At 38.0% G+C, this 24,391-nt stretch overlaps 3 protein-coding genes across 3 annotated transcripts; 1 reads left to right on the top strand and 2 right to left on the bottom strand.

Annotated features, from left to right (window-relative positions):
* Positions 1–6,639: 6,639 nt before the first annotated feature.
* On the top strand, positions 6,640–7,578 carry LOC102534403 (olfactory receptor 6C2-like). Its single transcript, XM_006219542.4, has one exon. It carries the CDS (start codon positions 6,640–6,642, stop codon positions 7,576–7,578), a length of 939 nt encoding a protein of 312 aa, XP_006219604.1.
* Positions 7,579–14,921: 7,343 nt separating this feature from the next.
* Positions 14,922–15,971, bottom strand: LOC102533409 (olfactory receptor 6C4). Its single transcript, XM_015252337.3, has one exon. It carries the CDS (start codon positions 15,948–15,950, stop codon positions 15,021–15,023), a length of 930 nt encoding a protein of 309 aa, XP_015107823.3. The 5' UTR covers positions 15,951–15,971; the 3' UTR covers positions 14,922–15,020.
* Positions 15,972–22,739: 6,768 nt separating this feature from the next.
* LOC102534658 (olfactory receptor 6C4-like) lies at positions 22,740–23,682 on the bottom strand. Its single transcript, XM_006219543.3, has one exon. It carries the CDS (start codon positions 23,667–23,669, stop codon positions 22,740–22,742), a length of 930 nt encoding a protein of 309 aa, XP_006219605.1. The 5' UTR covers positions 23,670–23,682.
* Between the last annotated feature and the right edge of the window lie 709 nt (positions 23,683–24,391).

The raw sequence follows: 24,391 nt of genomic DNA, 5'->3' as shown, positions 1-24,391 counted from the left end.
TACTTACCCTTATTTCTTCTCCATCCATTGTTCTTTCTTCTTTCTTGTTTCACCAAGATTTGTTATTTTGTAATTTTCTTCTTGTTTGAAGAACTTCTTTTACCTATTCTTTATGGTATGTCTGCCGTTGATAATTTTTCTTGCCTCCAACCTTAAACCATGAGGAAGAGAATTGCCTGCTGACTTTTTTTTTTTTTAGAATTTTGGAGAAAAATATTCTTTTGGCTTATTTCAGCCACAATATTTTTAGGTTTTGTTTTTTTTTCAGCAGTCTGTCCTTTTATAAGACTAATATAAAAGTTCATACTATAAGTGAAGTCCTGTCATAACAAAAAAGAAAATATGTGACATTAACTCAGTGGATGGGTAGGCGGTGGTAAAGAAAAATATATTCCAACCTCAGAGCTGGAGATTCTTAATTTGACACAAATGACGTTTTATAAAGCTGTTCACTGCAGGGACTAGTCTGCTGAGTCTCTGGCTCTGAGGGGCATTGCTGGCGTGGCTGAAAAGAGCCAGTATTTATTCGATGTTCTCTGCTAGGTTCAGCTAATGGTCTCAAGAAACATTTGAACTTGGGCAATAAGTGGTTGGTTTGCAACTAGATTAGACAGTAAGAGATTGCAGACATTAGGGATAACATAGGTTTTTGCAAAACCAACTGGTTCTGGACCTCAAACAGTCAGAGAGAAAGTTGCTAACTTCCCACATGAACCTTTTGTTTTGGATGGTCCCTAAAAGTAGATGCCGTTAATGTAGAGAGGTGTGAGGAGAAGTAAGTGAAGAAATAAAGCAGGTGTAAAAATTCAGTCTGGAAAGGGTTTTTTTTGGTTTGGTCACTGGTGCAAGGCACTGCCTGGAGGCACACAGATCAAAAGCTTCCTATGCTATTTTTATTTTGAAATACGGGAAAAAAAAAGTGCATAGAACACTGCCAGGACCCCACAAGTGCCTTTTGTGCCTCTCCCAACCACTAAAATTCTTGTCTCTCCTGAAGTTAACCACTCTTCTGACTTCAATAGTAATAGTTGAAAAGTTATACTTTTCTTTATAGTTTAACCAAATTAGCAATCGTTCCAAATCCTATCATTCAGTTTTGTTCCTTAATTTTTTCTATACAAGCAATGATACTGCTCAGGACTGTGTTTGTGAGATTTGTCCTTTATTTGTGTATAGCTCAGGATTGCCTGCTCTTGTTGCTACCTAGTTTGCCATTGTATGAACATACCAGAATGTGTTCATTCATTCCCTTGTTGACAGGCGTTTGGGCTGTTCCCATGTTTTGGCTACTATAAATAAGGCTGCTATGAATGTAACACACAACTCATTACATATGTGTATCAAATTCTTTGTATAACTTTAGATGGAGATAGTTAATTTCTATCATTTCTTCTTTTGTGGCATGAATTTTCCCCTTAAAAAATTGTGGTAAAATACACATTAAAAAAAAGGAAGAAAATTCTGACATACAGTGCAATGTGGATGAACCTTGAGGACATTATGCTAAGTGTAATAAGCCAGTCACAAAAAGACACATGCTGTATGTTTTCACTTACATGAGGTATTTAAAGTTGGCAAAATAATAAAAACAAAGCATTAATGGTAGTTGCCAGGGGCTGGGGGATTGGGAAATTGGAGATTATTGTTAAATGGATATAGAATTTGAGTTTTACAGGATGAAAAGAGTTACAGAGATGGGTGGTCGTCATAGTTGGACAACATTAGGAGTGTATTTATTACTTAAGAGCTATACATTTAAGAAAGGCTAAGATGGTAAATATTATGTTATGTGTATTTTACCACAATAGAAAAAATTGGAAAGAAAGCATACAGAATGATAACATTTATGCAAAGTTTAAAACACCCACATACAAACAGTATTACATATAGTTTGCATTTGCACAGGAATGCAGTCAAGGCAGAAAGGAGCACAAGAAAATCAGAAGTGCTCAGTTCTAGGTGAGGATGCTTCTGGAGCTTGGGAGACCATGGCCGTGATCTTTATAACAGGGACTCGCGTTGTATTGGAAATGTTTAATAAGCTGAGCTTCCAGTACATCATGTGTTTCTTTGTATTATTCTCGGTATGTTTCAGTTATTTTCTAACAGCAATTCAGAATCTCACACCACTCCAGGCTGTACATTTCCCTAGGATCCTATTATGGGCTGGTCTGCATTCTCCTCAAATTCATATGTTGAAACCCTAACCCCTATTACTTCAGAAAGTGACTATATTTGAAGATAGGATCTTTAAAGAGGTAATAGGTTAAAATGAGGTCATTAGCGTGATCCCTAATCCAATTTAATTGTGTCCTTCTGAAAACAGGTGATTAGGCAGATGGTGCACAGAGGGAGGATCGTGTGAAGACACAGGGAGAAGACGGTCATCTACAGGCAGAGGAGAGAGGATTCAGAAGAAACCAACCCTGCCGGCACCTTGATCTTGGACTTCTAGCTTCCAAACTGTGAGAAGACATAGTTCTCTTGTTTAAGCAAAAAATGAAAAAGTGTCTTCTTCATCTTTTGGGTGCATTTCTACATATATCTGTTACTCTCCTTATATACTATAGTGGTCAGATCTTCATTGCACATGCTCATTTCTTTTTCTGCTTGTTCTATTAAGAGAAAGACATTAAAAAACTTACTACTCTTTTGCTGCACCTGCACTTTGTAAATATATATGTCATAGGAAGTATGTGGTCTTTGTCCCTGTTCCTGGCACAGCGCTCCTAAAACTCTTGAAATTTTCTGATTGATAGGAGTGTCTTTTGTTACCTTGTGTTTATGCTCATAAGGAAACTTAGGGTGGGGACCCTAGGTAGCCTCAGAATGGGGCTGATCTTTAGAAAGACCAAAGGACTAGAGGATTGAAGCTGGCAGCCCTGTCCACTGACCTCTGGGGCGGGTGGGTGAGAGATGGAGATTAAGTACCACACAAACTCTTGAACAGGGAGGTTAGGGGAGCTTCCAGATTGGAAAGCATATCGAGATGCTGGGAGGGCTGAGCATGGAAACTCCACGCCGCCCCATCCTCCATACTTCGCTCTATGGAACTCTTCCATTTGGCTGTTCCAGAGAAGTGTCCTTTACAATAAACTAGTAATAGTAAGTACAGCAGTTACATATTATGATAGGCAATATTTGGAAGGACAAACATCAAAATAATAATGTTTATTTCTGGATATTACAGTTTCTGTTTTTTTTCAGTTTTTATGTCTATTTTTGAATTTTCTATATTAAATATTGTTATGGGTGTAATTTTAGATAAGAAGGCTATCTTGTTGCATTGCATAAACCATGTGTGAACAAATAATTAGAAACAGGTTTCTGATGGGACATTGGAATCTTCCTGTTTTTGATGCTTGGACTGAGCTTGTTACTACTGCTGCATCTTTTTCTCTCTCAGGAAATTATCCTTATTGCTTGGCTTAGGACTTTGTTTTGGTAAAGTAAATTATATTTTGAATTCAATGGAGAATTTTGAATCAGGTCCTCCAAGGACTTTTATTCACACCTATTTTGTGCACACCTGTTGGAAATGAAGGAAATAAATAGGGTCATAAATGTAAAAACCTGTTTGAGCAGAGAAAATCAGAACATCCACTTTCACAGAGCCAGAGAGTCTTCCTAACTCCTCCTTGCCCTTTGGACTTTATCTTCCTTTCAGTTACCCAGAGTGCACAGAGATATGTTTTAATTTTGGAGTAGGATGGTATTATATGTTTAGAAACCATGTGTATATATATGGTGACTGTAGGTTCCTGGGGGCGAGGGGCTGGGAATGCACTTAGACGATCCTACTAGTAACTTTTTGTTTAACTGTGAAGCTCACTGAGGTCATTTGAGGTGTAGCCTCCTGGCGAAACGATGAAGAATGTCAGAGGTGAGTACTGGGGTGTTTTCAAGCCAGGCCTGTTTCAGCAAATGATTTATAGAGAAGGCGTTTGTGATTATGTTTCACTCTAGTAAAACAAATGATTACTAGTTTCAATATTTATTTGTTTTTGATGTTTTATTGAGAAATCCAGTCATTTCTGAGGTTATTTATAGAGCTCATGAACCTTCACCAGTTGGAAACGCGAGTGGGACGCATTTTATGCATCGTTAAGCTGGTGCAACACCATGTGCCGTGGTCTGACTGACACACAGGGAACCTTTCCTGATTCCTCTCTGTCGGTCTTTTTTTTTTTTTTTATTTTCATTGAAGTATAGTTGATTTATAATGTGTATTAGTTTCTGATGTACAGCATCATGATACAGATATATATATATATTCTTTTTCATTATAGGTTATTACAAGCTATTGACTATATAGTTCCCTGTGCTATACAGTCGGACCTTGATGTGTATCTGTTCTGTACATGGTAGTTTGTATTTGCCGATCCCAAACTCCTAATTTATTATCTACCTCACTTTCTCTTTCTTTGTCCGTCTCTGTCTCTCGTTTATCTATTTTGTCTCTATGTATTTATATCTTACATATCTCAATTACCATTAGTAAACACTCCATTTTTAATATCCCCCCATCTTTCAGTAACTGTATCACCTCTTTGCAAACTATTTGTCTCATAAATCCAGGTTAATGTCCCTTTTTCTTTCACAATGTCTGTAACCTGGCAATGTACAGCAGTAAGTCTGTACCTGGTGGGAGTTGATACTTTTCACCTCACAAAGACAAAAAAAGCCTCATTTTTCTCAGTGTCAGGGAGCATACACTTCCAAGTTATTTGAGGGTTATATTACAAAAGTGTGAAAGCCATTTAGAGAACAAATTGATCTGTCTTAGGAGATTCTTTTTTCAAAATTCCCCGATGTGAAAGAACTTGAAAACCTAGAACAGTACACTGCAACAGAAATATAATGTGAGCCACATTTGCAATTTAAAGTTTTCTGGTCATGTCATTCAAAAGGTAAAAAGAAGCAGGTGATCTTGATTTTAAATAATGTATCTTATTTACCTCCATATATCTAAAATATTAACAGTTCAACATGTATTCAGTATAAAATTATAAATGGTATATTTTATTTATTTGTTTTCTAAGTCTTGACATCTGATGTATATTTCACGGTTATAACACACCTTGGTTTGAACCAGCCACATCTCAAGTGTTCAATAGCCATATATGGCTGATAGCTACTGCATTGAGCAGTGGAGGCCTGGAACATTGAATGAAGAGAGAACATTGAATGAAGACAAATAGCTAAGTAGACCAATATAACTATTATTATGGGGCTAATGCCCAGATCTTGAGTAACCATACTCTTGGGCAGTGGTCTTAATATCACATTGAAAGATAAACTGAGTAGATAGAAATTATATTAATAAAGAGGTCAATTATCTGTTTGGAAGATATATTTTATTTTTGAATATGTAGATTAACATGTTTCCTAAAGTAAAAACTATATAAAAGAGTGTAGTGATTGAAGTGTCACTCCCTATGAGTATTTTTATTGTTTTTTTAAGTATAGGGTCATACCAGACAATGTTTGAATGATGATGAAATAAGTCTAGAAAAGTGGAAGAAATTGATGATGCTGAGAGAGAGAGGGAGGTGCTCCTAGTGGAGCTAAATGCCCTCTTGAGATTATGAGAAAGATTGGCTTCAGAAAAAAAGTATAATATTAATCATGTCCTAAGTACTATTGTAAACATGCTACGTGGTTTATCTCATTTAAACCTCACAGTAACCCTATGATGCAGTATTCCTTTTGACTCCACTTCACAGATTAGGAAAACGGAGTACAGAGAGATTAAATAATTTGCCGAAGGTCACTCAGCTAGTAGATGAGAGAGACATGATTTGATCCCAGACAAACTGTTCCAAGGTCCATAGATTTAGCCCCTGTGAAACATGCATCACACTTCTGCTGTCATGAAGGAGGGAAAGCAAAGTATATCTTGATATCCTTCAGCTATTTATCCTTTTTTACCCATGTTTTCTTCAAATTGTATTAAAATAGTCATGCATTAATAAAGTTCTCTGCTGAGAACAGAGATGGAAAATAAGGAAATAAGAGGAACTTAGAGAAAGTCCGGAGAAAGGGGCCATTGAATGACTATTTTCTGGGAGAAATCTAACTTGACCTTTAAATAATGCTTCGTTCACTGGAGGAAAGATCTGGAGAGACTCTGCACCTAGGGCATAATCCCACCTTCCATATATTTGCATTTTATCAGGCACCACAACTTAAAGCAGAGGAATTTTAGGATTTAGCTTTTGAGTACAAATGCTTTGGAATAAATAGACTCAATGACCCATCAAAGTATAGCTAAAAAGTGGCCAACTTCTGATCCAATAGGAGACGTCTCAACCGAAGTATGGACTTAAAAAAAAAGAGAATTGGAAATAGTGCTGTGAATTGGGAGATCCTAGAATATTTAAAAGAATTTTAGTAGCAGTAATTTTCAAAAGAAATTTCCCCGAAGCTTAAGCTCCCTGTGGCACATTTCAGTGGATTTGAGGGAATCATCTCACTAAAATCGGATTGTTAAGTTCCAGGACATGCATGTGACTGGGTTTGCTTGGTATTATAGATGCGGTCTGCCTCTGTCATGTTTTGACATTACTCTTCAGATCTAATTTCTGTGCCTTTTATGTGAAGCAGTCTTGAATCAATGGCCATAGTGTGAAGTCAGTGATGAGAAACCATTCGGCAGTAACAACGTTCATCATCCTGGGTTTGACGAATGATCCACAACTAGAGATTTTGGCCTTTAGCTTTCTGTTGATCACATATATGTTAAGTGTAATTGGGAACCTGACCATAATTTCCCCCATCTTGGTGGATTCTCATTTAAAAACAGCTATGTATTTTTTCCTTCAAAATTTTTCTTTCTTAGAAATCTCATTTACAACTGCCTGTGTCCTCATGTACCTCTACATCATATCAAGTGGGGACAAAACCATCACCATCAATGCCTGCTTCAGCCAAATATTTTTTATTGTCCTCTTTGGAGCTACAGAATTTTTCCTCTTGGCTGTGATGTCCTATGACCGCTACGTGGCCATCTGCAAACCCCTGCACCACGTGACCATCATGAACAGCAGAGTCCGCAGGAATCTCATCGTCTGTTGTTGTGTATCTGGCTTATTGATTATTCTCCTGCCCCTTGGCCTGAGTCTCCACCTGGAATTCTGTGACTCTGTTATTGACCATTTTTTCTGTGATGCTTCTCCAATACTGAAGAATTCATGTTCAGATACATGGTTCATAGAGCAGCTCGTTATATTCTGTGCTGTGTTGACCTTCATAATGACCCTTGTATGTGTAATTCTGTCCTACATACACATCATCAGGATGGTCCTAAGATTACCCTCTGCTCAGCAAAGGAAAAAAGCTTTTTCCACGTGTTCTTCCCACATGATTGTGGTTTCCATGACCTATGGCAGCTGCATTTTTATGTATATCAAACCTTCAGCTAAGGATGAAGTGGCCCTTAATAAGGGAATTTCCCTGCTCACGACATCTGTTGCTCCTTTGTTGAACCCCTTCATTTATACCCTGAGAAATAAACAAGTAAAGCAATCTTTCCATGACATCTTGAAAAGACTTGCATTTCTTTCAAAGAAATATTAATTGAAATATATTTCAATTTTCATATTGGGAATTCAGATGAAAACAATAAGTTACCAGCATATGGGTGGAAACTGAGGCATGGCTGTTGTGGATGTAGTCTTCTAATGCAGAGGAGCAACACGGGAGTTGAGGAGAAAGTCTAAGAAAGAACCGTGAGGGACCTAGCATCATCAAAGTAGGTAGTTCTCTACTTTCCTGAAACTTCTGTCTTTCTAATCTACATTTCAATCAGTTTCTTTTTTTAGTTTTCTCAAATACACATTACTCATTAATCTTTTGTATTGAATCTGTTCTTTCCTTTTTGTAACACAGCCTCTTTCAAAGTACTTTCCCTTTTCAAGAGGATAAAAACAAAACAACAAAAAACAAAAAAGAGGATAAAAACATTGTTTCTTAGGGAATATAAGCTGCCTTTATCTTCAAATCCAACTTGTTAATACTGCCTCACAATAAATATGTGGATTTTCACAAAATTATAATAATATTCCTTGCCTCTCCTAATATGCCAAACATATGCCAAAAAACACAACATAAATAAAAACATAACCAAGTGGTCTTTAATGATAGTCGATAGACTTCCTCTTTTGACTACAGGCATACCTCATTTCAATATGCTTCACGTCTGTGCTAAAGTATGTACTATTGTAAACGTGTTATGTGGTTTTTCTCGCTTAGACCTCATAGTAACCCTGTGATGCAGTATTCCTGCTGACTCTGTAGATTAGGAAACGGAGTACAGAGAGATTAAATAATTAACCCAAGGTCACTCAACTAGTAGATGAGAGAGAGGTGACTTGATGCTTTGCAGATACTGCATTTTTTACAAATTGAAAGTTTGTAGCAACCCTTTGTTCTCAGATGATAGCGTTTCTTAGCAATAAAGTATTTTTAAATTAAGGTAGTACATTGGTGTTTTAGATATAGTACTATTGCAAACTTAAATTTCAGTAAAGTGTAAATGTAACTTTAATATGCACTGGGAAGCCAAAACATTTCTGTGACTCACCTTGTTGTGATAGCCGCTTTGTTGTGTCTGGAACTGAACCTGCAATAGCTCTGAGATGTGTCTGTAATTATCTCAAAGCAACCAGCAAATACGAGTGAAATACAAAAGTTACTGACTTACAATCAGACTGTGTTTGAAACGATGAGGGTGAGAGGGGCTGAGATTCTTGAAAAGGCAGAGCTGTGGGAGGAAGGACTGACTGTAGACGGCTGCTTTGCCTCTTGGCCCTGGTGGCCCTTGAGGTCCTTTTCAGCTTCATGACTGTGGGGGGTAGTTTCTTTCCTCTCCCCTTTGATCTTGACTGGCTCTGTGACTTGAGTTTGACTTTAGTTGTAGAAGTGAAGTTGTGCCACTTCAGAGATTAGATCATTGGAGACTTGTAGCTTCTCCCTTTTTTTTTTTTTTGGAACATATGCTTTGTGGGGATCCAGGAGTCATGAAAAAGTTCAGGAGGGAGAGTATAGCTCAGTGGTAGAGCGCATGCCCCGCATGCACAAGGTCCTGGGTTCAGTCCCCAGTACCTCCATTAAAAAAAAAAAAATCACTCCCCACCTCCCAACAACAAAAGTTCAAATACTGTGAGATTGCCGTGCAACGAGGACGCCCAAGCCAGCCTTGCAGAGGCGAGTAGAGAGAGAGAGACTTGGTTAGCCCCCGTCTCATTCAGCCGTCTTAGCTGTAGTGACCTGTGACCTAAAGTCATCTTGGACATCAGCTCAGTTGAGCCTTTACATGATTCCAAATGCCATCACCTCCAATTGCAACTAAATGAAAGGCCCATGTGAGAGCCATCCAGCTGTCCTGTCTCCTCTCACAACAATAGTGATAAAACTTTATCTTTTCCGCTAAAATTTGGGGTGACAATGTTACACAGCAACAGGTATTAACAAAAAAGGTAAAGTGCTTTGCCTGGGTGGTGGGCTGCAGGGACCCAGCTGGACACTGGTGGTCTTGTGAGGCTGGAGAAGCTGTGCTGGTCATTTGAGAGACCTGGGTGAGAAGCCTTAGGCTTTAGAATTTTGAGATTTTTTTCCTTTCTGTAGGTACAATATGTTCAAAAAATCTTGAAAGAAAACAGTGTCAGTGTCTCCATCAGGGCACACGATTTCTTTTCTCTCTCTTTAACTTGGCTGGGCTTATAATTTGCTTTTGATCATCAGAGTAGAAATAAAGTTGCAAGATTTAGGATATCAGTTAAGAACGGCCCCCACCACTGGGGTCCTTGAAATTAACTGATGTTTGTCAGCATTTTGGACCGTCTGCCGTTTTGTGCATTTGTTTTCACAAAGTCTTCCAGCAATGGGCTGATAGTCAAAATATTTGTTGGGCATTTTATATCCAAGTGGTTGTAGCTGCTGCTCTGAATGTATTTTGGAACTAGATGTTTTAAGCATGTGAAATACTTCTCCTGTTCATGTGGAATGTTTCCAATAAGCAACTGCTACCATTAGGACAGTGGCAATGGGATGAGTGCATCACCTGTGTACCTCTGACCTCCCCTGACCCAGACATGTGGTTAATGTAAATCTGTGAAGGATAGTAGGGGCGAAAGAAATTACTATATTGATTAAAGAGATGGTAAAAGCAGGTGTCCTTCAGAAAATCATCTAAATAATTTTACATACCACCCTCCAATCAGGTCAGTTAGTCTTTTTTTGGGAGGGATGGTATTTATCTATCATTTATTCATTGTGATGAATGAAGTCCAGGTATTTCCTTAGTGATACGTGGTAGGAAATCCTGGGCTCTAGACAAACAAAGCACCAAATTAACACTTTCTGTCCATTCCGTTTCATCAATTAGTTACATTCAAGCAAATGACTGCTTTAGCATACAAATAGGTATGAATGAAATTTTGCATTTTGAATAAAATGTCTTATTTTTAAACAACTTTCTGAAACTTTAATAGTAACTTCTAACTCCTTCTGTAGAACCAAAGTGCTATTTTCAGTTCTAACCCTTAATTACCAGAATACATGAAAGTAAAATTTATATTTTTGGTAAAATAGACTTAAGTGTGTCTATTATATACGATACATTCCTGGATTTATTTGTTATTGCTTTTAACCCAGTTTGAGTTCTGTGTCTTTCCTTATGGGAGTCACTGATATGCTCTTTCCATGATGATTGTTATATAATAGGACTGATGTCTGCCATCTTATTGTATATATGCCATTTTTTCCACTGGTTACTACTTTAAAAAATCTTTTCCTGTCTCTCATTGGGTGGGTACTTTTTGTTTTGTTGAGTTGTAAATTATATTTTATTTTTAGGATGGATACCTTAAGATTCAGTTTTGTTTATTTTCATCTACTGATTTCTTAAACTTAGGCATTTCTATTTCTTTCTTGGATCACAACAAATATATTACCGTTTCTGTACGTTACTTTGGTCTTTCTTTGCAACCCCACTGTTTACATGTTTTCTAGAATTTTAGTTCTGCTTTGAATATAGATTTTCTTTTATTCATCTTTGAGTCTCCCTTTTTTAAAAGTTAAAAATACACATTATGTAATTAATATGTTACATTGTAATTTTTATGTTTCATATTATTTGCATCATCCTTCTGTTTATTTATCCTTTTATTTGAGTTTTCTTTTAGAAGTGTTTTGAATTTGTTCTTTGTGCAGTAAGCCTTCTAAGCCATTCTTTTATTTTACTATCACATTTAAATGTCTGGTTTCTTGAGGTGTAAATTTTCTCTATCTAGCTTGTCTCAGCGTACTCAGACATACCCGTCTTTCTCTAGTATAGGAAATATATTATTATTTCATTTTTTTCTCTTCTCTTCACCTGCAATGCTTATTCTCTGGATTTTGGCATCTACAATGGTCTTTTGGTGCCTATTTATCTATCTACCTACCTAATTTAATATCATTATTGTTTTAATATCTTTATTGTTTTCTGTTGTTTTATGGGAGAGTTTATCAGGTCTGATTTTCTTTGGGGGGGAGGTAACTAGGTTTATTTTATTTATTTATTTGTTTTACTTTAACGGAGGGTCTTGTGCATGCTAAGCACGCTCTCTACCACCTGAGCTATACCCTCCCTCCTTATCAGGTCTGGTCTTCTAGCTCAGTTTTAATGAATGTTTTAGTTCTTTCTCTCTTGGTATTAGCCTCATCTTTATTTCACATATTAGGTTTTTCAGCCATATTTTTTCCTAGTTATTTTTTATAATGTTTTGTCTTTCATGTTACCAGTATCATTTGTATCTTTTTGAGGAAATGATACTTACATAATTTTTTTGGTATATATACATATCAAAAATATATATATATTTGGTATATATATATATTTTATTGAAGTATAGTCAGTTTGCAGTGTGTCAATTTCTGGTGTACAGCATAATGCTTTAGTCATACGTGAACATATATTTGTTTTCATCTTCTTTTTCACCATAAGTTACTATAAGATATTGAATATAGTTCCCTATGCTATACAGTATAAACTTGTTGTTAAATTCTTAATGTTTCTGTTCCTATAATTCTTCCCTTCCTCTGTTGTCTTGTGTGTAATCTTGCTCCCCACCCCAGCCCCCAATTCACAGTGGCTGTATTCCTCAGATGGGTGGTTATTGTGGCTTCTGAACTCATAACCCCTGCAGAGCTTCAGCGATACCGTCTGGTGATGTGGAAGGGCTGAAGCTTAAGCCCTGGTTTGTGACCTTCTGGGTGAATCTAAAGAAATGACAAAGATGATCCTTAGGCTGGAAAACCCAAATCATTATAGAACTGTTGTTACCTTGCTTGACTTCTTAAAAAATTCTCTCCTTCCCTTTTGAATTTTATTTTAAACTCTTTGCAAGAAGTGGCTTTGGGTTTAGATTTATAATTCATAAGCCCACAAGCTCTGGGGGCTCAGGGAGAGAGGAGAGAGGAGTGAACACTTGGTGCAGTAGGTCCGGTCTCACTTGCTTTTATTCTCCCCTCACCCCAGCCCTGCTGATACTATCCTGGGAATATGAGGCTGTAGAGCTGTTTCTTTTGATTCTTTCAACAGCGGTGACAGGAGGATGAAACCCATCAACTTAATTAGACCCTGAATGCTCTAAACTTTCAGCTGCAGAATTAGTAAACTCATTCCTTTGCTCTTCTGTGACTTGGGTTACATTCCAAGTCAATATTAACATAAAGATAGCCAGGTGGACAGTTTCTGAAGAGCATGACTTGTCTTTTTCTTTTGTCTTCTGAGCAAGCTCTTGTAGAAGGTGACACATTCCCTCCTGATTTCATTTCAAAATGCTTTTATTATGGAGACTGGGTGGAGCCCTGGCTCATGTTCTTGAACTTTGACTTGCACAAGTAGTCTTCTTCTTTATCTCGGCATACTTGGCGTCTGGGGCGCGGGGAGTTGGCGGTAGCCTAGTCCTAACAGTCCGCTGCCGGGTGTTCTGATTGGCTTTATCTGAAGTGCGGGTTAGACCTTCACTGACCTGGCTGTCTAAGGATGCAGCTGGACAGAAGAGGAATGGAAACAAGCTGGCCTTGCGGCAAGTAGAATGGCCAACATCTTTACAGTCCCCTTTAGGTTAAACTGAACAATTTAATACCGATTCTTACCAGTTAAACCTGACTTTCTTGAAAAGGACATTGGTTATTATTACCATACTGTTATAATGGATATCATTTATTAAACAATAAATAATGGCTATAATTTTTTTAATACTTACGATGTCATTTGATGCTCAAAACTATCCTATAAGATAGACACTATTATTATCCACATTTTAGAGTTGAGAAAAGTAAGTGTTAGAGAGGTGAAAAACTGTTGCAAGGAGACTTGGGTAGAAGGTTGAGAATCTGGGATTTGAACGAAAGCCTGTATTTTCAACCACTGTGTGGCATTGTCTCCCACTTCATCATAGGTTTTGGTAGCAATGTGGATTTCGGGGAACTTAATGATTCAGGTGTGATTGTTTAAGAACATTTCTCTATTAATTAACAGTTCAGTGAAGTTGGAATAAATTGAAAGTCATCACTAATCTCTAGCTTATCCACCAAGAAACCTAGATATTCAAAACAGCAATGGCTTTATATAAAAGGCCATTTAATAAAAATATTACACACTCTTCAATGCTTTCTGGGGTTCTGGGAGTTTGCTCTCAAGATCAGTCTAATACAGTTTGTTCCTAAAGTGCTTGAGGAGCATCATTCCATTCAATGTTATTACCACATATAAAAGGTGTGAACACATCAGATGATGTTCTATTTGTACCCCAAACAGTAATCAGCATTCTGCAATGAATTAGGATATTACCAAAGTACAAGTACTCAGATTTCCAAAATGTCCTGTTCCATTGACGCTGATTCAAATTGAATTTGCTCTCCCTTTGACTCCATGTGTAGAGTTATTGATAGGGTAGTCTTGGTAGGGTAGGTAGAGTTGGCTGCAAAGACTCATAATTTGGAACATTCTAGATATAAAACTGTATGAATACCTTATATTCTTTCCCACTTTATGAAATAGTTATCCATGGTTTATGTTTTAAAAAAAAGCAAAAATTTGGGAACAAGTTAAAAGAATGAAGTTATATCACAGAAGTTGTCCTTTATAATACCTAACAAAATAAGCAAAAAGATGAAAATAAAATTACAATAGAAAAAGAATTATCAGAGACTAGCAAAGAGAAAGAGTCGATGACTCATTACCTTAAAAAATGTCAGCTTATGAAAAGCACCAATAGGAGAAGTGAGAGGATTCTAACCTTTCCTTTAGAAACCTAACCATAACTTCTAGAAAACAAATGTGTAAGCTGACAAAATCTTGAGAATTTTCACCTCATTTGGAGAAAAGTGGATGAAATGTAAAGCCTTTTTTCTTTATGGGAGGATGGAAGTTGCAATGGCCACAGGTGAAAAATAAATGAAAGAGGAAAGGAGAATAAAAAATGTTAACACTTTGATAGAAGCATGGTCTCCAGTGCTCCACAGTGAAGAGCAGTGCCCATGCTAGACCTCCTTCCAGACAATGCTGGTAACATCACCTCCTTTCTTAAACGTCTCTTGACTCACCAATATCCAGCTAACTCCACACTTTTTAATAAACACCTTAATGATCTGGCCTCTCTTTCTTGCTCTAAATTTTTACCTTCCCACTCTCCTAAATAAGCAGGATGTTTTACCTCTTAAATTTCAAGTAATTTCCAGAAAACAGTTAATTCTTTCCAATTGTTCTTTTCAGGGATTCTCAGTCATCTTTCTCTAATAACACTTACCATATTATTTTTATTTTTTGTAAACTTATGACATCAACTTACAGTTTGTACACATTTCTATCACATTAGAGCATAGATTCCTTGAAATTAGGGCATATGCCTTTTATACTTTTATCCTCAAGTGCTGGTTCAGCACTTGCAAAAATACAGTAGACATTCAATACATATTTATTAAGTGAAATGTGTTTCCTTGAGATATAAATATATAAATATATATATTTAAAGCTTCACGATCTTTTTGATGTTGTCCTTGAATGCTTGCTTCACTTGCTGATTTCTTAGAGTGTAAATGAAAGGGTTTAACAAGGGAGTAATTGAGGTAATGAGCACAGCTATTCCTTTGTTGAAAACACCTTCTTCTTTTGCAGAAGGATTAATGTACATAAACATGCAGCTGCCGTAAGAGAGGGAGATGACAATCATGTGGGAAGAACATGTGGAAAAAGCCTTTGTCCTTTGCTGGGCAGAAGGGATCCTCAGAATGGTCCTGATAATGTATGTATAAGAAAGTGTCACCAGCACCAGAGTAACCACCAGGGTCACAACTGCCAAGAAGATGACCATCAGTTCTAAGAGGCTTGTGTCTGAGCAGGCAAGCTCCAGGAGGGGCCCATAGTCACAGTAGTAGTGATTCAGAACATTGGAAGCACAGAAGTCCACCTGACTCATCAAGATGATTGGGGGAAAGATAGCTAGGAACCCCCCCAGCCAGGAGCAGAACACGAGCTGGACGCAGACTCGGCTACTCATGATGGTCAGGTAGTGCAGGGGCTTGCAGATGGCCACGTAGCGGTCATAGGACATAGAAGCCAGGAGGTAAAACTCTGTGGCCCCAAGAAATATAGCAAAAAAATATTGAATCAAGCAGCCAGCAAAGCTGATGACTTTATTTCCCGTTGTCAAGCTGGTTAGAAATCTGGGAATAAAAATGGACGTGAAGGAAATTTCTAAGAAGGAGAAATTCCGGAGGAAGAAATACATGGGAGTCTGGAGGTGGGGGTCCACCAGAGTGAGTATGATGATAGTCAGATTTCCCAGGACACTCAGCATGTAGGTGAGGAACAGAAAGATGAATATCACCACCTGGAGTTCTGGTTGATTTGTGAGGCCCAACAGAATAAACTCAGTAATTGTGGTTCGGTTTTTCATTGTTGACCTCTAGTAATCTAAAGGGAAAAGGTGAGCATGGGGAAAACCAAAGTTTCTCAGGATTGGAGAAATAAAGCTGATTGTAATCAACAGAATTAGGTCAAATATAACTCTCCGTCCAGTTGGCCCAAACCACTGTCCCATTGGACTGAACTTGGCTCCATGAAACCCCACACCTCCCACGTAAGTGACCTTATTCCTTACGTCTTTGTAATTCTTCAAGCTGATCCATTCCTGGACACTTAACAGAATTTACTACAGAATAATTACTCAATTTTTTTCAGAAGAAGAAATTTTTGAACCCATCTTATCTTTACTTCCTTAAATGTTTATGAAATCGTCACATGTAAGTCACTTTTCTCTGACTGTGAATCTCATATTCCTGGGCACTTGGTAGAAACATCTCTGTCTGATGCTGTTTTCTGTGCTTCCCTCTCCCATCACTGTGCTCCCCCCCTCTATGCACTTTCCCCTCCCCCTGCACTATCTGAGGCTTCAGTGGACGTCTGCCATGGAGCCTCATCTCTGTTACTGTAGAAATCTCTGACTCCCTTATTTCAGCAGCCAATAGTAATTTCCCCAAGAAGGTAATGCTGAAGATCTTGATGCATAATTGATTTTTCCTACACCCCTACTTCTTTTGTAGGATGAATTTGTAATAGGGCTTTAGGACTTTATGATCTTTGGTTCAATACTCTCATTTTATTTTGGGAGCTTTGTGACTACACGGACAGGTCTCAGGCATTAGTAAATCATATCAGTTAGCACTTATGTTCCTCTGCCATTTTCAAAGTCTCCTACACACTGACTTGGGATATATCTCTGAGAATAGAGATCTCAAGAGATCTACAGACGGCGTCTCAGAGTAGATTTTGCTTAAAGTCTCAAAGAGTCCCTCAGCGGCAAACTAAGGGTGATCATTTATCATGCCTCAAATTTTCTTGGCATACAGAAACCAGGAAGAGGGAAATTAATGTTTCTGACAATAAGAGTCCTTTGTAGACACGTTGGTAATCCCTAAGGGAGGAAACTCTGGTGGCGGGATCCTATGTGCATCTTTAGATTTTTCTGATTAAGAAACAAAGACAATAAAAAGCCCCTCAAACTCACATGCATATTGGTTAAAAAAATCATATCCTCACAGTCATTCTTGTCAGTCTCCCCGTTATTCCATACAGCTTTTGGAGGCACTAGGCGATATTAAACATTGACTGCTATCCCCTACAGCCATGCCTTCCTTGTCTGTACTAACGTGTCATCTTTGGCAAGTTCTGCATTTTCATCCAGATTTTCACAGTTGATGGATTTCACGATCCACATACATAGAATAATAACATCACTGACTTTAAGAATCTACCGTGCTCACAGCCTCAACAGTCTGAATGACTGCAGTGGGTTGTTTACCTTGTTGTTCCTAAGAGGTGTGTCGAAGATGAGATGTGCCACATGAGTCTCCGAGTGGTATAGAATTTAGCATGTTTTCTGTTGGCCTCCATCCACATTCTGTTCTACTCTTAATAGGAGGACCCAAGGTTGTGGGACTTAACTAGGAAGGAAGTGAATTACCTTCCGTTTTGTGACTCCAAACTGGAATCAAACCATAGTTCCTGAGAAACAGACTGCTGCATATGTATTAAAAAAAAAACAAATAAATAAGCAAATAAGCCCCCTTTCCTGGCAATGATAGGATTCGAAGAGAGGCCTTTAATAGACCAAAATTCCTTAACAATTCTGTTCTAAGAGAGATTATCGCAGAGTCCTTGGAAGGCAGGCTATGGGCTTCTTTGCAGTTCCTACTGTAGCCAGAGTGATGCAGAATTTATTTGTTCTTTTTAGAGCAGGCACAGGGGATCAATTTCCTAAAGAAGCTAAAGATGCCCTATGGACCCAAGTTCAAAAGGTGCAAATAGACCTGGCTGAGGAGAGAAGTTCCTGAGAGACCATGAAGGGCTCCATGAGAGAATCTGTCCCAGCCGTGAGGTTTGTGATGTTGGGAACAGTGGAGTGAGAACCCCGGGGACTGGTATGCTTTTACCCGAGACATTGTTCCTATTTCTCCCTTTAATAACCCAGTTTGGGCAGTGCTCAAACCTGATATAAATGAATGTCACTTCACAGTGGATTACCACTTAATGCCATGGTATCATCCATTAAGACCTGCATACCTAATATTATTGAAATTAATCCAATCAGCAACTGGAAAATATTTTGCTGTTATAGATTTGGCTAATACGTTCTGGTGTGTATATAGTTCTACAGCTTCTCAGAAGCAATTTGCCTTCACTTTTGAAGGAACAGTACATTTTCATTCACCTCCCCATGCGATATGTCAACAGCCCTGACAATGCACATAACTTTGCAGGCAAAACCTTAACCACGTCAAACTCGTTCCAGGAACAGAGCTGTGACATTACATTGATAACATCCTTCTGCAAAGAAATTCAAATGATACAGTCAAATGGGATACACAAACACTTGTCATAGAACTTTCCAGTCAGGGTTGGGCCATTGCAGCATGTAAAATTCAAGGCCCTGTTACTTCAGTAAAATTTCTGAACATTACTTGTCAGAGATAATTCACACTTGATGTAAGGAACCGATTCTACCCTTTCACCAGCACTTAGTCATTTACTGTGCTTATTTGGGTTTCAGAGGCAATATGTTCCCCACTTACAAATTTTACTTTAGTCAGTTATGCTGTTGCTCAAAAATTAACTCCCTTTGTTTTATTTTTCCTTTTTCCATTTATTTATTTATTATTTATTTATCTATTTATTTATGGAAGTATAGTTGACTACAACATTACATTAATACAACATAATAACTTGATATTTATGTATATTACAAAATGATCACCTCCGTAAGTCTGTCACCACACATCATTAAAAAAAATTTTTTTTTGTGGTAAGATCCACTCTCTTAGCAACTTTCAAATACGCAGGACAGTACTATTACCATAGTCACCATGCTGTACATTACATCCCCAGGACTTGTTTTATAACTGGGATTTTGTACATTTTGACTCTCTTCACCCATGTCTCCCACCTCCACCCCCCCCCCACCTTTGGCAAATACTAGTCTGTTCTCTGTATCTATGAGTTTGGATTTTTTTGGGGGGGGATTCTGTATATAAGTATTTGTCTTTCTCTGTCTGATTTATTTCACTTAGCATAATGCCCTTAAGGTCCATCCATGTTGTTGCAAATGGCAAGATTGCCTTCTTTTTTATGGCTGAATAGTATATGTATCACATTTTCTTTATTATTCATGAGTCAATGGATACTTAGGTTGTTTCCGTATCTTGGTTATTATAAATGGTGCTGCAGGAACATGGGGGTGCAGATATCTTTTCGAGTTAGTGTTCTCATTTTCTTCAGATTAAATACCTAGAGGAGTAATTGCTGGGTCACATGATACTTCTATTTTTAATTTTTTGAGGAAACTCCATACTGTTTTGCAGAATGGCTGCATCTAAATTTGCTTACTTTGAATGGGCCACCCAACAACAGGGGGCTCTAAATTGCAATAAAACAGGCACTTCTATTAGTGTCCTCCTTCCTCTCCCACAGAGACTCCTTCACTGTAGAGGCTTCAACAGCCTTTTCTCATTCCTTCTGAAGTCCCTGGATCAGCCGTGGTGGCTGTGGATTGTTCAAGGGCTTCTAGTGCAAAAAACTGTCTTCCTTGGCTGCACCCTCCTACATACCATTAAGATGGCAATGTTGGCTGTATGGTGGGCCCATCTTGGAATAAATGCCTCCACAAGTCCTGAGCCAGTTGCCCATTAAGCCTTGGGTCCTGGAGGCAGCAGCGTGCAAAGTTGGCATGGCCGCAGGGGCCTCATTATTAAAATGAAAATGCTTAACCCAACAAATTCAAAACACAGGATTAACCAACGAAGAAGATGCAGATATGGGACTAACCATATGAACACTAGTCTGTTTGTTTTCATCTCCATCTTTCAGGCTTTTCCTATAAAAATTATTCAGTTACATAAAATGAATATGTTCTATGGGTCAAAATGACTGGAGGACCCTTGTAGCAATCAATAGAACATTCTAGGCTTTATATATACACATTTTATGTGTACACTGTAGGAGTCTGCTTACTTTGAGGGGACCAGACATTCACTTGTTGGCCACAATCCAATTTTCATGAGTTTATGGGAACCATTATTAAAGATTTCCAGAATTTCCTGTTACCACCTCTCCCCACTGATGCTGTGTCCTGGGTTAACTGGATCAATTATTGTTGGGTACCACTCACTTCCTCTTAAAGCATTTATCCGGACAATAATGCTTACTGTATTTGTAGCATCTAAAATAAACTTTATCTGAGAAGAGATGATCTTTATCTGTGGATCTTATTTCTACATGTTGGGACATCTTATTGTTTAATTTTCTGATACACAAATTTATTCTGAGTCTTAGTTTTTGGTTTATTATCTTTTTTATAATGTTCTCCCATTGTTGTAATTCTTGTTGAGGGTTTATATCCCATTATACCATTAAAAATTACATCTCATTTTGCATTTTAATCCATTAACCAACAGTGACTATCAGATAGCTGCTGAACATGTATTGAAGGCCATGTGTGTAGATGGAGTAGGAGGATGGAAGCCTTAGGCGTGTGGCCTTTAGGATGAAAGAGGACTCAATAGAATATTTAATAGACTTAAACACTTGAAAGCAAGATATGGCAAATATTGCCGAATAAAAAGATAATTAGATGCTACCAGAGACTCAAAAAGCTGTTCAAGAGAAGAATGTAATTGTTTGGCACAACTTGTGTTTATAGTGAATAGAGAACATTATTTACATAAGTACATTGAAGTGTTTAGAAAGTTATCTAATGTTAGCAATATTAAGAATATGGGGAAATTGGAGATGAGATTTTTATAAGAGGGCTGACACCTCATCTTTTATAACAGGAAATATACCTCAAATCAATAAATAGTTCCCTGAACTCATTATTTAAAGCATAAACGAGACCAGCAGAAGAAACAGCTAAAGTAATTAAAAGTGGAAGACCTAAGATATGTTCTGAGCATAGAAAGGTATTGGTACTATTTGAGCCCTTAAGCATGTGCATTTATTACTTTGAAAAAATATATTATATATAATTGATTATACACATCTAGGATATAATTGTCTTTCAGGTCTAAGAAGGGTCTAAGGAAAGGATCTCTTTAAAATGTTAAAGGCTCCCATCTGTGAGTTTAAAACACGATTGGGGAAACTCTGTAAACAACCGCAAGACACTAATGCTGAGGAAAATATCAAACAGCACAGACGGCGGATTGCCATTGTGGAAAGTGTCATGTTAAACACTGCTTGCTAGGCCAAAGGTTGAAATTTCATAATTTTACCTACAGTTTCAAGATTTTGCTTTTCTCATTATTTCATTCGGTGTGCACTTTGCATGGCTAAAACTTCCATCTCTTGCTAAATTAGGTATGACGGTCTTTCCTTCTCCATATGACCTCTTTGTTCTGGCACTACTAGATTGAAATGATTTTTAAACTTCACTTTATAAAACTTTGGAAGAATACTGAAGCTTTATGGACATGATACTGCCGATTCTGCTGGCTTCCCTTCCAGCTCTGACAATTCTTAGGCCTGTAGTCCCCAACTTCCAGGGGAGTTTTTACTTCTTTTTCTGTAGTAGCTCTTTATTTCCGCACCCCCCACCTTCCCTGGCTTCGCTGCTCCCACTCCCCTCCCCTTCTTCCTCCTCCTCCTTCATCTCTCTGATGGCTACTATTGGCAGACTTTATTTCAGAATATCCTTGATTAGAAGCTACTTCTAAGGAGCTTTCCTAAGTCTGTGCTCTTAAATTATTTTGAGACAAAAGCCAAACCTTCCTGTCTAAACCTCACTTTGTTTCTTGCGTCGCATGCCCAAATTGACTTTTAAACTTATCTGACTCATATTTCACATGTTCTTCTAAAGCTGAGTCCATTGGTACACTGATAGAGAAATCCCTCTTACATGTTTATTTTTTCATCTATGTTCTGAAACAAAGTTAATTAGATATAACTTGTGATGATTACACGTACAAATATTTTCCTCCTGAATCCTTCATTTTGACTTACGGCTTTATCAACCATGCAGCCTTCCAGGTTGGAAAACTTTCTCATCTCTATCACCTATTCACTAAGTTACTTGAATTAAGCTGGGAACTCTGTCCTTTCTCTCTATTCTCATGGACCACAAGACCTTTACCGCCATTTGCTTGAATGCTATTCTTGCTTAATTGCTTGTCACCCATCTTGTATGTAGGAGTAGACCTGTTCTCTGCACTATGATATTCCTCGTAAGACAAATTTGATAGTGTCACTTTCTTTCTTTTGCTTTCTCTTGGCTCAGTAAAGCCTAGCTGTCTCCTAAATGTGCAATAAATACCATCATTCGTGGGCTTCCACCATCCACTCTAAATTAACATCCTCCTACTTTTCCCGTTATAAACTCCTTTGGCCTTTCAAATTTCACCTCAAAAGTGAAATGCCATGAAATCAAGAGTGAAGTTATTTGCCTCAAGTCTTTTTTACAGCATCCCATTTATCCCTTTGTAGTAACTTTTAATAAGTTTGATTATAATTTATTTGTTTTTATATCACTCTATGATACTAGACTGGAGGTTCTTAGAAACTGGGAACCATATTTCTTGTATTTCTATTCTCAATGTCCAGAATTATCACTTGAAACATAGTAGACACTTAATACTTATGTAGTAACTCAAATATTTGTTAGTGTGATTTTATTGATTAAAATAATAAATTCTGATGATTAAAACTTCACAATTTTTTTCACTGTGCTCTTAAAAGCTTGCTTCACCTGCTGATTCCTTAGGGTATAAATAAAGGGATTCAACAAGGGGCTAACTGAAGTCATGAGCAGAGAAATTTCCTTGTCGAAGTTTTCTCGTTGTTTTGGTGATGGATTAATGTATAAAAAGATGCAGCTGCCATAAGAGAGGGAGATGACAATCATGTGGGAGGAACAAGTGGCAAATGCCTTTCTCCTTTGCTGGCTAGAAGGGATCCTCAGAATAGTCCTGATAATATATGTATAAGAAAGTGTCACCAGCATCAGAGTAACCACCAGAGTCAAGATGGCTAAAAAGATGACTATTAATTCTAAAAGGCTGGTGTCTGAGCAGGCAACCTTTAGGAGGGGTCTATAGTCACAGTAATATTGATTTAGAACATTGGAGGCACAGAAGTCCACCTGGCTCATCAACATGATTGGCGGCAGGATAGCCAGGGCCCCCCCGAGCCAGGAGCAGAACACGAGCTGGACGCAGACTCTGCTGCTCATGATGGTCAGGTAGTGCAGGGGCTTGCAGATGGCCACGTAGCGGTCATAGGACATAGAAGCCAGGAGGTAAAACTCTGTGGCCCCAAGAAGTATAGCAAAAAAATATTGAGTCAAGCAGCCAGCAAAGCTGATGACTTTATTTCCCGTTGTCAAGCTGGTTAGAAATCTGGGAATAAAAATGGACGTGAAGGAAACTTCTAAGAAGGAGAAATTCCGGAGGAAGAAATACATGGGCGTCTTGAGGTGGGGGTCTACCAGGGTGAGTATGATGATAGTCAGATTTCCCAGGACACTCAGCATGTAGGCGAGGAACAGAAAGATGAATATCACCACTTGGAGTTCTGGTTGATTTGTGAAGCCCTGCAAGATAAACTCAGTAAATGTGGTTCGGTTTTTCATTGTTGGCCCTCAGTAGATCTAAGGAAAAAAGGCAGGATCAGTGATGAAAATGGAAGTTTCTTAGGGTAGGAAAAATGAAGTTAATGGCAACCAACACAAGCAGGTCATGTTATCAACTCTTCATTCAAATTGACCCGAACTGGCATCCCACTGGACTGGACTTGGCTAATCGGAAGCCGCAAGTCTCCAGTGCAAGTGGCTTGACTCATAAAGCTTTTTTTTTTTTTTTTGGCAGGGTTAATATTTTCACATTAAAACATTAATACAAATTGATTTAAACACAAAGAATAAAACATATCTAAAACACACACACACAAAGGATGTGCATAGAAGAGTCATACAGTGGGATAAAAACACCAAAATGTAAAATACTGATTCTATTCATAAAGTTTTTGCCATTTCTCCTATTCCTAGGTTCTTAGTAAAGATATGTCACACAAGAATGACTGTCTGGACCTGTCCTTTCCTATGAAATGTTCATAAATTTCCTACACTTAAATCATTGTAGCTGACTTACCTCTCTCACTTCTATGTTCTTGTATAAATGTTTCTCCTTGTTCCTCTTTTCTTTCTGTGTTCCCCTTCACATACTACCTGATACCTCATCATGTGTCTGTCACTGACCCTCATCTCCTTCACATGCTGGTTCCTGGTTCCCTCTGTAAGTAACCTGTGGAAATTCTCCCAGTGCAGGAGACGCTGCAGGTCCCAGATCCAACACT

The sequence above is a fragment of the Vicugna pacos genome, chromosome 12 (assembly GCF_048564905.1).
Source record: "Vicugna pacos chromosome 12, VicPac4, whole genome shotgun sequence".
NCBI lineage: Eukaryota > Metazoa > Chordata > Mammalia > Artiodactyla > Camelidae > Vicugna > Vicugna pacos.
Note: the sequence above shows the minus strand (reverse complement) of the source record. Positions and strands in the feature narration are given on the sequence as shown.